We start from the raw sequence: 18,008 nt of genomic DNA on the forward strand, positions 1-18,008 counted from the left end.
CATATGATAAACGTATATGATAACACTAGTTCAGATTCAACTAAAGTAATGTGTCCAGTGCTGGGACATGAAAGCATCAGAGATGGTACAAAATAGATTCACAAGAATGGTTCCAGGTATGAGGAGCTTCAGTTACATGGATAGTTTTGTGAAGCTGGGGCTGGTTTCCAGGGAGAAGAGATTAAGAGCATATTTGAGAGAGATGCTCAAAATCATGAACAGCCTGGGCAAAGTAAATAGGAAAAACCATTCCCATTGGTGGAATAATCAAGAACCGGAGGACACCCAAGTTAAGGTGCTTGGCAAAAGAAGCAATGGCAACATGAGGAAAAACTTTGTGAGTGGTCAGGAACTGGGATATACTGCCTAAGGGTATGGTGGAGCCAGGTTCAATTCAAAAGAGAAGAGAATAATAAGCTCAAGAGAAAGAAATAGGCCAATGGGCAGAAGGCGGGGGAATATAATGGAATTAGTTGCTCTTGCAGTAAACCAGTATGGAGATGATGGGCTGATGGCCTTTTGTGCTTTAATTACACCATGATTCTCACAAACCCTTCCTGTCTCACCATAACGTGAACTGCCTTTTTTTCTTGTTTATCTGGAAAGCTATCGCACAATGGTTAGCATGGTAGCATAGTGGTTAACACTGTTGCTTCACAGCTCTAGGGTCCCAGGTTTAATTCCCAGCTTGGGTCACTGTCTGTGCGGACTCTTGCACGTTCTCCCCATGTCTGCGTGGGTTTCCTCCGGGTGCTCCGGCTTCTTCCAACAGTCCAAAGATGTGCAGGTTCGGTAGATTGGCCATGCTAGATTGCCCCTTAGTGTCCAAAATTGTTGGGTGGGATTACTGGGTTACGGTGATAGGGTGGAGATGTGGGCTTAAATGGGGTGCTCTTTCCAGGGGCCGGTGCAGACTCGATGGGCCGAATGGCCTCCATCTGCACTGTAAAAAATAATAATAATAATTTGTCATTTTGTATTCTGTCCAACCAAAATAGCGAATTTTGTAACTTTTTATCACTTTTAGAAAGCACATCATTTAACCTGCACTTAATTTGCACATGACCGCCTTTTCTGTTCACCTTTTTTTGGTGAGGCGGCCAAGTATCTTTACGTAACCATTTTATTGATCATGTGCACCTTGGTTTGTTTTTGCATGTCCAAGTTATTCTATGAATATAAACTGCTATTATGCTATTTAATCATTTTGTTAAAAGTGAAACTCATTATTCAAAGCATTTAAAATTGTTTCAATGCACCGTTGATAATGAATTCATGTTGCATTCCAGTTATGGATTTTCATTAGAGTTTTATGTCTAATTCCAGTCAACCAGTGTGAAGTCACCAGATCAAAACTTTGATTCTGCCATTCTAGAGCTATCCTCATCTGAGAAAATGCAGCAAGAAGAAAATGATGGTAAGCTTTGGGGGATGTCTGTTGGGTAGAGATTTGAAATCAATTATTGGGTAGAGATTGAAATCAATTATTGGCAGTTCATTCAACGAGGCTCATGAAGTAAGCACAAAGAGGTATTTCAAAGCTATTTGTATGTGTGTCACAACCGTTCATTAACTCGTTGACAACAGCCGTATTTACAATTTGTGAATCATTTAGGGGTGTCCACTCAATAATTGTAAAGTTCCAAAGGCATGTGGAAAGAGTATTTTTTTTTCAACACTGAGCACAATGTATCCCAATCACAGTTGCATGTGCAAGCAAACCCCTTCATCCTCTTTCTCCTTGATCTATGATTGGTCACTCTCCTTGAAATTCTACCAACCACATGAGTTTGGCTTCGGATCAGGATCTCAAACACTATGGAATGGTAATCAAAGCATCAACGAGCAAAAACTGCAAGTTTAATATATTTATTTAGGAATCGCTGGGTTATCTATCCTCACCGTTATATTTCAGATTGTGAAGGTGTGCCAGCTGTTGCAACTAACAGGAAAGACACTGGTTTTTATGGCGATTTTGATCTTGTCACCTATTAGGTTTATGAATTGCAATTCACAACTTCTTTGTGCTTTTGAATGTGTTTCCTTTTTAGGTGTACCTGAACATGGGCCAAATGTCGATTGCCTCAGTGTGTCTCCTAAGGAAGCATTAGGTATGTTGTTTAATCTTTACATTGCTTTACTGTAAGAGTGCATTTCTGTACTTGCGTAGATGCATGGATCAATATACTGGCGTTTTATAAAATAACATAATTAATATTAAATATGTATTTGAAGTCGGTTTTCTTAATGGGAAATTAGGTGTGTGTAATATTCTTAAAAGTACACATGTATAATAGTTTCTTTATTACACTAAAAGGAGAAGATTCCTTAATGACATCAGTGCCATGACGGGAGATTTGCCTTGGATGTTCCTCTAGTATTTGTAGGATTTTGTAGAATTCTTTCTCCGCTTAAGCCAGGCATTTTAAGATAGATGTCCTGAGTTAGTGTGGGCTGGAACATGAGCATGAGTGTCTCATATATGGCTCAGCCTGAGCACCATTGTCCAAAACTAAAACTCAAATTATTTCAAGAAGTACAATAATACCAGACATGGGTGTGCGATTTTTGTAACCACTGTTAGAAATTGATGTTCAACCACTACTTTATAGTTTTCTCAATACATCATTAATTGGCAAATATTTTTGAGGAAAGCAAGGATAAAACTGTGGGACATAATTAAATTTCTGATTGCAAAAGAAGTTTCCATGTTTAGTTTGTGATGTAGAGCTTCACACTGCAAAATTAGGAGGGCACTGCTCAGAACATTTTGGCTATTTATTTTCATGGACTGAAAATGATGGACGCATGCTGAATCCTGAATCCCCAGCAGGGTGTCCAAAGCATGGTGCTGCTACCTGTGCTGAAGATTAAAATTTACCCTAATATGGCACAAATTTGGGAACAAATCACTAGGCTACACTTGGGACTACATTTCTTTGAATATTTTAAAAAGGGAGATGTAAAAATTGATTAAAACCAAAGAAAGCTTCCAGAATTAAGGTAACAGGTTTTGATGTAATGAAAATCGAATATTACTGAAAATCTGTACATCGCTCATGGATTGAAGCTAATAAAAGATATGTCATTTACATCAATATTCTTCTATCGGAATATTAGCGAGGTTTTGGGAAAACATGTTCAAAGACAGGTGTTCAGTTATGTTGAATTTTATTGTGCATCTTTTCCACTTCATTTTGAATTTTTAATGTGTAATTTGAAGTTGTAATTTCTGAAAAATGCCATAAGGTAGAAAATATGGAACATAGTACATGAGGTATCAAAATGTTTTTGGCTGTTACTCAGAAATTCTCATTTGTTTTTCCCTATTTTAGCTGACTCAATGAGTTTAGTTTCTGCAGGAATCACACCTAACAAAGGTGACTGTTAAGGTGTTTGTGATCTACCATTGGCTGCTTCGATTTTCAGAGCCAAAATGTACAGATGGACTTGGGCACAATTCCACGAATTGGGACGAGCAACTATTTAACACCACAAAAGATTTAATACATTAAATTAACTTTCCGTCTGCTTACTAGTTCTATTTTTTCAAAATAATCTTTTGGGTAAACTGGTTATTTTAACACTTTCCAGCTTGTGTTTTGTTCTGCCCTAATCATTTCAGCCATCACTTGTAGATTTTATTTATCCAAATGAATGAATCTCTCGCACAATAGCTTTCATTTTTCTTCTCTTTCTCCTCCCCCCTCCCCTCTCTTTTTTCTTTATTTCTTCATCTTTCTCTCTCTCTCCCTCTTTCTCCTCCACTCCCCTTGCTATATCTGCTTGCCTAGCTAAAATTGAAAATTATTTGGCAAAATTGATAAAAGAGTTCATTTGCCATTCCTTGATTTGTACGATATGATTTAACCTGACGCCCCGAGTAGAATTGCAGAAATGTGTAATATAAATCTATAATTAACACTTCTGTTATTTTCTATGCCTGTGTTTTATCAACTTTCAAAAAAACATTTCTATACATGTTAATGCTTGTAATTAACTTATCTGGATCATTACTGAAGCAAAGCTTCATTCATTTGCACAGCATAATGAGTAATGGTCCAGAATAGCATAATTACATGATCTCTGCTACCATTACAAGCTTGCTTTCTCATAGAGGCTGGAAAGAGTTAATTTAATTCACTTGTATCATTGTCCATACTGTTTTCCCACAAAACTAACTGGTGAAATGCTTTCTCTTTTACTTTTTTATCTGTAGTAATTTGCATTTCTTAATTTTCATGGCTTTAAGTGCTGTTCTTTTTATACTGTGCTGCTATTGCTTGTGCAAGAAGCTTGTACAGAAAACAAAATATTTTTATCAAGTCAATTTTATAATATGGTAAAATATATCTGAATCCATAATTCAGATGTTGTTCCCTGAATATTATGTGTAATATAGTAAAGTTGCTATTGCATGGAAATGCATTTTGGAATTGCGTAATTTGTAAAATCTGGCATAATCTGTTTCCTGTCAAGTGCATTATTTGCTCAAGGTAATGCCCGAGTGAGAAATATATTAACTCTTGATTTGGATTTATTGACAGATGTCAAGTCCTCTATCATAACAAAAAAGAAGCCTGCTGCAGCAAAGAAAATGGTGTGTATGTTGACTTATTTCTATTGTACAATTTTCGATTTTAAATGGCTTTGTGATTGATAGAGAAATTTTATATGCCTGTCTTAGAATTCTGTGTTTTTATTCTCCTTCACACAAAGCTGCCAATCACATATGCTCTTTATTGCAAAAATCACAGTGAGAACCCTGCGTTAGTTGCTGTAACCTTCTTATCTCTTCTGGATTTAAGTGTCACACATCTGACATGTCAAAAGGTTTCACAGAAAATAAGAAATTCATTAATTACATATCACATTGTTCTGACTTGGATCAAATAATATACTCCTCTCTGCCAATCTTCAAGTTTAACTCGTCAACAGTGTTTGGAGAAGTGCCTTTGTGTAATGTGGCCATGGGGGTTGCCATAATCATGTAACCTGTAGAATCATAGAATTTACAGTACAGAAGGAGGCCATTCGGCCCATCGAGTCTGCACCTGCCCTTGGAAAGAACGCCCCACACTTCCACCCTATCCCCGTAACCCCATAGCTCCACCTACCCTTTTTGGACACTAAAGGCAATTTAGCATGGTGAATCCACCTAACCTGCACATCTTTGGACTGTGGCAGGAAACCAGAGCACCCGGGGGAACCCACACCGACACGGGGTGAACGTGCAGACTCCGCACAGACAGTGGCCCAAGCCAGGAATCGATCCTGGGAACCTGGAGCTGTGAAGCGACTGTGCTACCGTGCTGCCCAATCATCCTGTCATCCTTGTAATGTCATCATTGGTGTATAAAGGCTTGCGAGCAGAAGCTATTTCATTCATCACTTGAAACATGGGGCGGGATTCTCCGAAATGGAGGCAGAGTGTTCGCGCCGTCGTGCACGCCGTCGAGCTTCACGAGGGCGCGAAACGGCCCCTATCCCGACCGATTCAGGGCCGGATAATGGGCTACGGGCGGGGCCGCGTCATTTACACGCGCCAGGCCTTGTCGCCGCGTAAACGTGGCGTCGCATACATGACGCGGCCGGCGCCGCATAACTGGCGTCACCCGCGCATTCTTGGTTGCCGTCCTCTCTGAGTCTGTCCCGCAAGAAGATGTCAGACGGATCTTGCGGGGCTGCGGAAGAAAGGAGGTCCTCCTTCAGAGAGGACGGCCCGACGATCGGTGGGCACCGATCGCGGGCGACACCCCATTTGAGGCCCCCGGTGTAGGAACCTCCCCCCCCCCCCCCCCCCCAGCGTTCCCGCGCTGTTCCCGCCGGCAGCAACCAGGTGTGGACGGCACCGGGGGGAACCCGCCGTTTTGGGCTGGCCGCTCGGCCCATCCAGGCCTGAGAATAGTGGGGGTGCCGGAGAATCGCTATTTTGGGTGTCTCGGGCGATTCTCCGGCCTGCACCGCGCGGAACTCGACGGGGCCGTTCTCGCCGCTTGGGAGAATCGCGGAAGGGCGTCGGACCGGCGTCGCGGGAAAATGTGGCGACCCACGCCGGTTGGGAGAATCGCGCCCATGGTGTCAGGAATGTGCAGCTGAAATGGAGTGGATTTTAGAACATAAGAAATAGGACTTCCGGTGGAGCTCTGTAGGGGGAAGACCTGCACTGATCAGCTCCCGCTAAAGGACTAAACTTTCAGTGGTTTTTTGTTTGTTTGTTTAGTCCCGGGGGTATTTTTATTTTTATTTTTATTTTTTTATATTTAAAAAAAAAAGAAAGAACCCGCGCAGCCTCCCCCGAAGGTACGAGCAGGAGGGGAAAAGCCGCAAGGGACTGGCCAACGGAAAGCTGAGGCCTGTGGGAGAAAAAAAAGTGTGCGAGAGGAGCTGGAGCCAGAGACTCAGAAGTGGCCGAGGAGAATCACGTCCCCGAATAGAACTAGCGCCTAAGCGTGCAAGCCTGTGAGCCTCCTCGACCGAGCAGCGGGGAAAGAGAGAGAGAGACAGACAGACAGACAGAAAGATGGCTGGAGGAAAGAAAAACACCAAAACGAAGGGACAGCGAGACGCAAGCAGCAGCGAGGGAAAGACGCATGACCGACGGATGCACAGGCAGGCGGCCCCACAAGACGAGACAGAGAGGTTAAGGCGAGCCTGAAAGGGAAACGATGGCGGACCAAGCAGCAGAGCGTGAGCAGGACGCAGCGACCAGCATAAAGGGAGCTCCAAGCAATGATGAAGGAGATGACGCACAAAATGCAAAAGAAAATCGAAGGCCTGGAAAGGAAAGTGGTGGCACAAAAAAAAACCAATTCTGGAGTTGGAGGGGGCCGCCTCGGGCCAGAGCGACAGGGTGATAACCCTAGAAGCCGAGGTCAAAAGGTTAGTAACGGCCCAGGGGAGCCTAAGAGGGAAAGTGGAGGACCAGGAAAATAGGTCCAGACGGCAGAACATGAAAATAGTGGGTCTGGCAGAGGGGACAGAGGGCAGAGACACAACAGGCTACATCACCCAAATGTTGGGCAAGCTAGTGGGAAAGGAGGTATTCCCAAACTCACCAGAAATAGACCCAAGCCCAAAGCCGGGGACCAGTCCAGAATGATTATTGCAAGGCTGCACCAGTTCCAAGACCGGGAGAAAATCCTAAAGTGGGCCCGGCAAATGAAACAGAGCACGTGGGAAGGGAAGACCAAAAGGGTGTATCAGGATATTGGGGCAGACCTGGCCAAAAAAAGGGCTGAATTGGACAAGGCGAAACCAGCTCTGCATAAAAGCGAGGTAAAATTTGGGATGTTATTCCTGGCCAAACTCTGGGTAACATCAGTGGCGGCTGATGTGTTTGTTAGAGCGAACAAACTGGAGGAGGAGCAGACGCAACCGCAATGAAAGACATGGGGATGGAAAAGGAAGGGGAAACCAGAACAAAGAGCGGAGGACAGACCGCAAACAAGGACAATGGACTCATGAACTGTGCACATGTGTTTTACGTCTTGCGCGGGACTGTGCTTCCTTGTTTCAGAGCTTGTCTCCTCTCTCAATGCAATGTGGGAGAGTGGAGCGAGGGAAATGAGGGTGAGAAAAGCAAACAGGAGGGCGAGACGAGGGCCAGCAGGCGGAAGGTAAAACAGGGCCAGAACTGGGCGAATACTGGAAGGAGGAGTCAGCGTACTAGCGAGGAGGGCCTGAACGGGCGGGCCGGAAGGAAGGAGGGCCGCGGCGCGCCTCTCGGGGAAGATGGAGCGCCTGCACGAGGAGGGAAGGGGAGGGGAGAACAAGGGGGACAACAAAGGGACTGGGGAGGAGGAGGAGGAGGAGTCTGGGGGAGAGCGCTGAACAAAAGAGAAGCGAAGGAAGGGTGAGATAGTGAAGCAGTACAGACATAGGCCGTAACAGCCTCCTCGAACAGGCACCGGAATGTGGCGACTAGGGACTTTTCACAGTAACTTCATTTGAAGGCTACTTGTGACAATAAGCGATCTTCATAGGCCTCGGCGGGCAAGGAGCAGGGTGAGGAACCAAGAGGGTGCCGCAAACAGCCACTCGAGAGGGCATCAGGCGAAGGAATATCCCGGAGCGCAGGGGCGCAACCGCGTGGCGTATACACACAGCTGGTGGCCACATTGGGTGCACCCTGGACAAAGGGAAACCCCTGACCGCTGGGGCCCGGCCCCATGGTGAGAGCGGCGACCCTGGCCATTTTGGACAGCCCCCTAGCAAAGGGAAACCCCGGAGTGCAGGGGTGCGTCCACCAGGTAAGTATGGGTGATCCCGCAGGACCGGGGGGTCAGAAACATCCCACCAGGATTGTTACCTGGAATGTAAGGGGACTCAGCGGCCCAGTGAAAAGATCCAGAGTCTTCGCCCACCTTAGAAGCCTAAAAGCAGACATAATCTACCTACAAGAGACGCACCTGAGGTAGAAGGATCGATTGCTGGTAAGGAAGGGCTGGGAGGGACAGGCGTACCATTAATGCTATGGGACGAGGGCTAGGGGGGGCTGGCAATATTAATTAGCAAAAGGACGAGGTTTACGGGAACCAAGACAGTTACGGACCCAGGGGGAATGTACGTCATGATCATCGGTGTCCTGGAAGGGGCACCGGTCGTACTGGTAAATGTGTACACTCCCAACTGGGACGACTCCGAATTCATAAAGAAGACTATGGCGGAATTCCCCGACCTTGACACACCCCGACTGATTATGGGGGGCGACTTTAACTGCGTGCTGGACCCACTGACCGACCGATCAAACCCCAGAATGGGGAAAACGTCTGGCATGGCTAGGGATCTAGGGGCCTTCATGGAACAGATGGGGGCGGTGGACCCATGGAGGCTCCTGCACCCGGGAGAAAAGGAGTTCTCATTCTTTTCACAGGTGCACAAGGTATACACCCGTATCGATTTCTTTGCAGTGGGGAAATTGGTGCTTCCAGGGTTCACGGGGACGGACTACACCACGATCGTTATCTCCGACCACGCTCCACATTATATAGATGTGAGGTTGGAGACAGGCCGGGTCCACATGGAGGCTGGATACGGACCTCCTGGCCGGCGAGGCTTTCTGCAAAAATTATCCCAGGCCATAGGCGATTACATTAGTAACAACCAAAACGGGGCGGTCTCACCCGCCACATTTTGGGAGGTACTGATCACCTGAAGGCCGTGATCAGAGAAGAGATCATAGCCAACAAGGCAAGCAGAGATTGGGAAGAGAGGGTGGCCAGGCAACAGCTAGTGGACTCCATTCTGGAAGTCGATAGAAAATACTCTGAGGCCCCGACCATAGGGCTGCTGGCGGAGAGGGAAAAGCCGGTAAAGTATAGCAGAGGCAAACTGGTAACAGAACCAAAGGAGGTCAATCGGGCATTTCAGACCTTCTACCGGGGACTACACCTCCGAGCCCCCCCGATGGGAATGCGGGAATGAAACAGTTCCGAGACAGACTGGAACCACCAGTGGTGGGGGAAGACAGACGGGGGAGCTGGAAGCACCAATCGACCTGGGAGAAATCATGAAGAGTATCAGCTCCATGCAGCCGGGTAGGCACCGGGACCCAGTCATTGCACCAGTCCTGGCCCCACACCAAGGAACATGTTCGCGGACTCACTGGCAGGGGGCACCCTGCCCCTCACGCTGGCGCAGACCACAATCTCACTGATAACCAAAAAAGATAAAGACCTGACGGAATGTGGATCATGCAGACCCATTTCACTGCTGAACGTGGATGTGAAAATACCCGCAACGGTCCTGGCCAAAAGGCTGGTGGGCTGCGTGCCAGAGGTGATCGCAGAGGACCAAACGGGCTTTGTCAAGGGTAGGCCGCTCACAGCGAACATCTCCCTGGACGCAGAAAAGGCCTCTGTCCGAGTCGAATGGAGCTACCTCCTCTAGGTACTGGAACGGTTTGGGCTAGGAGCGCGATTCACCGTCTGGGTGAGGCTCCTTTACAACGCTCCCAAAGCAAGTTTCCGAACTAACACCACCAGCTCTGAATACTTCCAGCTACAGCGAGGAACAAGACAGGGCTGCCCCCTGTCCCCACTCTTGTTTGAGCTAGCGATCGAACCCCTGGCGATGCAAAAAGCTGGAAGGGAATCCAGAGGGACCAAAGAGCGCAGAGTCTCACTCAATGCAGATGACCTGCTCCTCTATGTCTCAAAGCCACAGGAGGGACTGAAGGCAATACTGCAAATACTGAAAGAGTTTGGAACCTTCTCGGGCTACAAACCTAACCTGGGCAAAAGCAAGACATTCCGAGTGAACCCAAAATGAGGAGGGACAGAGCTGAAGGGGCTCCCGTTTAAAACGGCCCAGAACAGATTCCGTTACCTGGGGATCCAAATAGCCAGAGACTGGACACAGATCCACAAGTGGAACCTGACCCGCCTGGTGGAGGAAGTAAGAAAAGACCTTCAACGGTGGGGCTCACTCCCACTCTCCCTGGCGGGAAGAGTGCAGACGATCAAGATGAACGTACTGCCAAGGTTCCTCTTCCTGTTTAGATCCATCCTGATCTTCATCCCCAAGGCCTTTTTCCAAAACGTAGACCGTCTAATCATGGCGTTCGTGTGGGGGGGGCAAGAACCCGAGAATTCCCAAACCGCACTGCAAAGAGGGAAAATCAGAGGGGGCCTGGCTCTACCGATCCTACAACACTACCATTGGGCAGCAACGGCAGAAAAAGTGAGGGGATGGGTACAAGAACTCGACACAGATTGGGTACAAATGGAGAAGGCATCCTGTAAAGGAACAAACCTGCGGGCCCTGGCCACAGCAGCACTCCATCTTCAACAACGTACACAATGAGCCCAGTGGTAGCAGCCACGCTGAGAACATGGATCCAGTTGAGACAGCTTTCGGGATAACCAAAATGTCCCTTATGGCCCCGATCTGCAGCAAGTACAGATTCCCCCCAGCCATGCTAGATACCACCTTCAAAAGGTGGAGGTGGGACGGGGACACACTGATGGTCGGGGACTTCTAAGTAGGGCGCAGACTGGCAACACTGGACGAACTGACGAGGAAGTAGAAACTAGCAAAAGGACAGGAATTGAGACACCTCCAAATAAAACACTTCCTCTGCAAAGAGACAGTAGGGTACTCCGGAGCCCCAAAAAGCAAAATACTAGAAGACCTGATAGGCACAAGCAGCGAGAAGGAGAGGCTATGTGGGAAAATATACGGACAGCTACTGGACAGAGCCCGAACACCACTGGATGGGACCAGACAAAAATGGGAGGACGAACTGGAGACAGGGGTAGGATGGGGACTCTGGAGCGAAGCCCTGAGCAGGGTGAACTCCACCTCCTCCTGCGCAAGGCAAAGCCTAATGCAGCTCAAAGTGGTGCACAGAACGCACCTGACCAGCACCCGAATGAGCAGGTTCTTCCCGGAGGTGGAGGACAAATTGAACGGTGCCAGATGGGCCCGCCCAACCACACCCACATGTTTTGGGCTTGCCCCAAGCTGGCTGGGTTCTGGACAGCCTTCTCCGAGGCAATGTCCAAGGTTGTGGGAGTGAGGGTGAAGCCATGCCCAATAGTGGCAATGTTCGGGGTATTGGAGCAGCCAGAGCTACACATGGGGAAGAGGGCCAATGCCCTTGCTTTCGCTTCCCTAACCGCACGCCGGAGAATCCTGCTCGGCTGGCGATAGGCAGCACCGCCCAAAGCTGCAGACTGGCTCGCTGACCTCTCGGAATTTCTCCACCTAGAGAAGATTAAGTACGCCATCCGAGGGTCAGAGGAAGGCTTCCTGGATACTTGGGGGCAGTTCGTCGGCCTGTTCCAAAACCTGTTCGAGGCCAGAAACGAGGAGTAAGCCAGGGAAAAAAAAAAGATGAAGAACCAAAGGACTGCGCAACCCGGGGGGCGGGGGGTGGGGGGGGGTGGAGAATGCGGAAACCATAAGAGAAGAGGAAGGTTGCTGAAACCAATGGGGGGTGGAGGGGGGAGGAAGGGGGGATATCATAGACCGATTCAGAGGGCAGCAAAATATACGTACAGTTGTTAAATGAAAGACAAAACAAACCTCTCTGTAAGATAAATGTGAAAAGCCAATAGAAAGATTTTTTAAAAAGAAATAGGAGCAGGCGTATGCCATTCAGCCCTTTTCTGAGCCCCTTCCACCATTCAATAAGATCACAGCTGATCATATACTTTCACACTATATTTCTGCACTATTCCTGTATCTCTTGATGTTTTGATATGTATAAGCCTATTGATCTCAGTTCTTAACATATGTGATAGCTGAGCTTCCACAGCCCTCTCGGGCAAAGAATTTCAAAGGCTCAGCCCCTTCTAAGTGAAGAAGTTCCACCTCATTTCAGTCCTATGTGCCCTTTATTCTGAGACTATATTGCCTGGCTCAAGACATCCCAGTTTAGGGAAAGCATCCTTCCTGCATCTACCCTGTCAAGGTGGTGACCTGAAGATGAAGCCACCGGAGGTAAAGTTGAGGCTATCTAATGGAACAATGCTCACCCCAAGAGGGAAAACTAAGCTGAGAGCTCAATGCAATTTGAAGAAAGAAGATTTGCATTTCCAAATAGTAGACACTCCGTAAAATACACTCGTATCAGCTGAAATAAGTCAACGCTTTAGACTTTAGTACCCTCCATGTACTAGAAAAGGCGTGCAATGTATCGCATGGCACCAAGCAATTGACTGCTGAACAAATCCTAAAAAACTACAAGCGTATTTCCATGGGTCTTGGATGCCTTCCTGGTGAATATCAGCTTGAAGTAGATGAGAGTGCGACACCAACTCCGCATCGTCCGAGGAGTGTTTCAGCTGGTCTCGAGCCCAGCCTGAAAGACAAGATGATAGGAGCTTGAAAAGATGGGCGTAGTCAAGAAAGTGACAACTCTTATATACTAGATTGGCAGCATGGTAGCAGTGAAATAACCTGGAAAGCTAAGAGTGTGCATAGATCTGAAGGACCTATAAATAAAGCTTTATAGAGATCTCATTATTCCGTGCCAACCACTGAAGAAATTTGTCGCAATTTGCCAGGATAAAGGTCTATATTACCTTAGTTGCGAGGGATGGATACTGCTAAGTAAAGTTGGACAAAAGCAGCAGATTCCTGACTATGTTAATTTAATTCTTGGTTAATATGGGGATCAGGGGTTATGGGGAGAAGGCAGATTATCTTAGTCTATGGATGTGGAAATATAATGGATTAAGCCATCCCAAACTATGAACATCATCTAGTGAGATTGCTAGAGAGAGCACTTCAGGTGAACCTGAAGCTGAATAGAAGAAAGTCAAGTACAGGGAGATGTTCGCTGTGAGCGGCCTACCCTTGACAAAGCCCGTTTGGTCCTCTGCGATCACCTCTGGAATGTGGGAGGAAACCGGAGCAGACACGAGGAGAACGTGCAGACTCCACACAGACAATGACCCAAGCTGCGAGTCTAACCTGGGTCCCTGGAGCTGGGAAGCAACTGTGCTAACCACTATGCTACCGTGCTGCCCACGGTCATCAATGCAGCAGAAACATTGATTCTGACAGACAAACAGCTTGCTTAGATCAAGCAAACTATATAACGAGATGCAAATCTCCAGGTTCTACAGGAAGTAGTGATGAAAAGGTGGTTGTAAACTATCAAGGACACACTTATTGATATGCAAGAGTATTGGGCATTCAGGGATGACGTGATTGCCCAAGGTGGCATCTTGTGCAATGGTGTCATCATCCCCAAGGAGATAAAGAAAGAGATGCTGAAGCCACCCAGGAATTGTGTCTAGCCTGAGGAATTTGCTCTACTGGCTGAACATGAGCAATGAGATCAAGGATCATACCGTTCAGTGAAGTGCTTGTAATGAATATCAAGCTAAGCAACCAAAAGAGCCGTTCATGATTCATGCCATCCCAGACAGACCAGGGATTGGAATTGACTATCTCATCATCATCAATGACCTGTGAAATTGTAGAATGCCTGAAAGCACATTTTTTAGTCGTTATGGCATTCCTGACATTGTATTGAGTGACAATGGCCTTGAGTTCACGAGTGAAGAATTCAGGCACTTCATAAATTAATGGAGATGAATCAACACTTAAGTATCATCTCCGCACTGTTTATTATTGCTTAATGGGGGGTTTGTATATTGTGGGCATTAGTGAGGTAGTTGTAAGATGTTTATTTATGTGTTCTTTGTTTTTCTTTTTTCTGTAAAATATGTTAAAAAAATTGAATAAAATTATTTCTAAAAAAAAAAGTAAAATCTCCACTATTCCCAGTCAAATTGAAAGGCTGATGCAGCAATGAAAATTACCAAAGGGATATGAGTAGATCCAGCACAGCTGTGTACAAGGCAATCTTAGAGTGGAGAAGCTCTAAGCTTCTCAGGCATGGTGGCCTAGTGTTTGCACTGCTGCCTCACGGCACCAAGGACCCGGGTTCGATCCACTGTGTGGAGTTTGCACATTCTCCCCGTGTTTGCGTGGGTCTCGCCCGCACAACCCAAAGATGTTCAGGCTAGGTGGACTGGCCACGCTCTCCTTAATTGGAAAAAAATAATTGGGTACTCTAAAAAATTTTTTTTTTTTTTTTAAAGAAACGCGTCAGCTGAAAATGTGGAAAGTAGTCAAGCTCAACAGCAAATTTCATGCCGCATCCAAACTACTCTTCCAATAGCTCAAACACCACTGAAGCCGGAAGTAGTAATAGGAGTGAGTGACAAGATTAAAGTGAAATGACAGAGCTAAATTTTGTTTTGAGAAATATGCCAAATCATTGCCAGAACTGAGATTTGGATAGCCAGCCAGAGTGCAAACATTCAACGCACTCAACAAAAGTCAGTCTACTTGGCAACTTGGAACAGTGTAGAGAAATTGGCACTTTGATTGTACATAGTGAAAATGAACAACCAGACATATAATCCCAGATTAATCCCAGAGTTGAGGAGGTTGGATTACGAGGAGAGGTTGAGTAGACTGGGACTGTATCCGTTGGAATTTAGAAGGATGATGGGGGATCTTATAGAAACATATAAAATTATGAAGGGAATAGGTAGGATAGATGCGGGGAGGTTATTTCCACTGGCAGATGAAAGCAGAACTAGCTGGTATAGCATCAATATAAGGGGAAGTAGATTAGGACTGAGTTTAGGAGGAACTTCTTCACCCAAAGGGTTGTGAATCTATGGACTTCCCTGCCCAGTGAAGCAGTTGAGGCTCCTTCATTAAATGTTTTCAAGATAAAGATAGTTTTTTGAAGAATAAAGGAATAAAGGCATATGGTGTTCTGGTGGGAAAGTGGAGCTGAGTCCACAAAAGATCAGCCACGATCTCATTGAATGGCGGAGGAGGCTCAAAGGGCCAGATGGCCTACTCCTGCTCCTAGTTCTTATATTCTTATGTTCTTATATAGTTGTAGTCACAGATGCATAGTGCAACTGGAGAAGCTTCTTCCTCACAGACCACAGCTGGTGAGGAAGATGAGTTCACCGACAGCACAGGGCTCTGACCTTGGCGACTCCTCCACCGGCATTGGACCTCTTTTTTAAAAAATTGTGGGCCAGCTTGTCCTGCATGAAAATAGATGGAAATAGTGTGAGGAAGACCTATGTGAATACAGATGACGAGGATGCCTGGCATGAATGAGTGGAGCTCTGGACAGGATAAGGATGCAAGCACCAGAGGAGTTGAGGCCAGATGGAGATATGAGGGGCAGCACGGTGGCACAGTGGTTAGCACTGCTGCCTCACAGTGCCAGGGACCCAGGTTTGATCCCGACCTCGGGTGACTGTATGTGTGGAGTTTGCACTTTCTTACCCTGTCTGCGTAGGTTTCCTCCGGGTGCTCCGGTTTCCTCCTACAGTCCAAAGGTGTGCAGGTTAGGTGGATAGGTCATGATAAATTCCCCAAACGTTGGGTGGGGTTACGGGGATAGGGCAAGAGATTGAGCCCAGGTAGGGTGTTCTTTCTAAGGGTCAGTGCAGAATCGATGGGCCGAATGGCCTCCTGCTGCACTGTCGGGATTCTATAAATACCATAAGTTAACTGTTACCCAACAAAGGCAACGGATCAGCAGCAAAATTACCAGAATAGCAACACTTGCCACAACAGCGAAATTCCCCAGAGAGGCATCGCCACCACAGAAATAAACAAATACCAGATGACTAGCCAATAACAGACCAAATGTACACCATAAGAAGACCTGAAAGTTTTTAAAATGCGTACGTAAGGGCAGAAAAATGTAGGCCATACTAGAATGAGTAACTTTCTGAACAAAACGTGATTAATTTCATTGCAGACATGCATTTCTGACTTGCAACTGCAAATAATCGTGTATTCCAGTTGCGTGTTTTTTCATTTAATGAAAAGGGAGGTGGCTTGAGAGCAAAAGCCATTTCATCCACCGTTTGAAATAAACAGTGTTGAATTTTTCATTGACCTCAGGATACATATTTAATGGAATTAGACTCTGGTTTACTGTACCTGAATAACAAAATAATCTGTTATATGGTATATCTTTCATCAATATAAAACAGTGAGTACGCTATGAGTAATGTCTTGAGAAATCTATAAACTGCTGTATGTGTGCTTCATACTAATTTAAATAAATGCATGTTTTAATTTTTACATTGGGTGTCTGCAATCATGAGTGTAGCCGAATCAGTTAAGACGCAATCCTTTGTGTTAAACCTTTCATTTTTTTGCATGGTGCTTGTGTGAAATAAGCCCACATTATCTCAGTAATTGTCCTAATTCAAAGTTTTTGTGAGTCAACTCGACCAAAAGAAAGAAAAAGTTAATTGTGACTGTTCAGTTGTAAGAAGTTCTGCTGTTAAAAGAATAATCAGAATAAGTTAGTTGTGCTTTCTTCCCATTGGTAAACAGTTAGGTGCCAAGAAGACTGGCTTAGGGGCGCAGAAAGTGACTAGCCGCAGCTTCAATGAAATTGATAAACAGGCTCAAGCTGCTGATCGAATGAAAGAACAAGAGGATTTGCACAACAAGAAGAAATTTGAGAAGGATGAATCGATGTATGTAAATTTTCTTTCTGTGTGCAACTTATATATCAATGTGAATACAATCCAAAAGGCTTTTAAAATGCATTTACATAGTGCCTTTCATGATGGCAGGCCGTCTGCTAGTGTTTTGGGGAACGCTAATTTATGCACACACAGTAAACTCCCACAAACAGTAATGTGATGATGAGATTTACATGATTTTGATTGAGGGATAAATGTTGGCCAAGGTACCAGGGGTACCTCGCTGTTCTTCAAAACAGTGCCATAGGATCATTTATTTCCACCTGAGAGGGCAGACGGGGTCTTGGCATAGCGTCTCATCCAAAGGACAGCACCTCCAAAGTGCAACGTTCCTTCAATAATGTACTGCAGATTGAACAAAGATTTGAACATAGATTAAACATAAACATAGATTTAAAAGGTAAAATGGTAGAAAAACAGTGGCAGACATTTTAAGGACCTATTTAAAACTCTCAACATCTGTTACCCAGCCAATTTAGCTTCCAAAGGTAAAAAGATGAGCATGAAAGCAAGTTATGAGGAAGACACAAAGATTCTGTGAAGGGATAGAGGTTAATAGAATGGGCAAAGATTAAGCAGATGGAATATAATGTGTGAAAATGTGACTTTATCACATTGACAGGAAGAATAGAAACGCAGAATATTATTTAAGGGACTGCAGAATGCTGCAATGTAGAGGGATCTAGTGATTGACGCAGGCAGAGGTTATGGTCTAAAATTATTGAACTCAATGACTCCAGAAAACTGTAAAGTGCCTAATAGAAAGAAGAGGCACTGTTCGTTGAGTTTACATTGAACTTCACTGGAACAGTGCCATAGAATCAAAGAATCATAGAATTTACAGTGCAGAAGAAGGCCACCCGGCCTATCGAGTCTGCACCGGCCCTTTGGAAAGAACACCCTACCTAAGCCTATCCCCGCAATCCAGTAATCCTACCTAACCTTTTTTTTGGACACTAAGGGCAATTTAGCATGGCCAATCCACCTAACCGTACATCTTTGGAC

At 45.7% G+C, this 18,008-nt stretch overlaps 1 protein-coding gene across 3 annotated transcripts in view; it reads left to right on the top strand.

Moving 5' to 3' along the window:
• The window catches only part of LOC140396271 (ADP-ribosylation factor GTPase-activating protein 3-like), a 91,077-nt gene that overhangs the window by 51,292 nt on the left and 21,777 nt on the right, over positions 1 to 18,008 (top strand). For 2 of the 3 annotated variants that reach the window (XM_072484656.1, XM_072484657.1), the window contains exons 6-10: positions 1,327 to 1,417; positions 2,052 to 2,111; positions 3,336 to 3,380; positions 4,548 to 4,600; positions 16,849 to 16,994. In XM_072484656.1, the coding sequence (XP_072340757.1) occupies positions 1,327 to 1,417; positions 2,052 to 2,111; positions 3,336 to 3,380; positions 4,548 to 4,600; positions 16,849 to 16,994 (395 nt within the window). The remainder of the gene's footprint in view (positions 1 to 1,326; positions 1,418 to 2,051; positions 2,112 to 3,335; positions 3,381 to 4,547; positions 4,601 to 16,848; positions 16,995 to 18,008) is intronic. The other variant, XM_072484658.1, reaches the window with a different exon arrangement.

This window comes from Scyliorhinus torazame, chromosome 19 (genome assembly GCF_047496885.1).
Source record: "Scyliorhinus torazame isolate Kashiwa2021f chromosome 19, sScyTor2.1, whole genome shotgun sequence".
Classification (NCBI taxonomy): domain Eukaryota; kingdom Metazoa; phylum Chordata; class Chondrichthyes; order Carcharhiniformes; family Scyliorhinidae; genus Scyliorhinus; species Scyliorhinus torazame.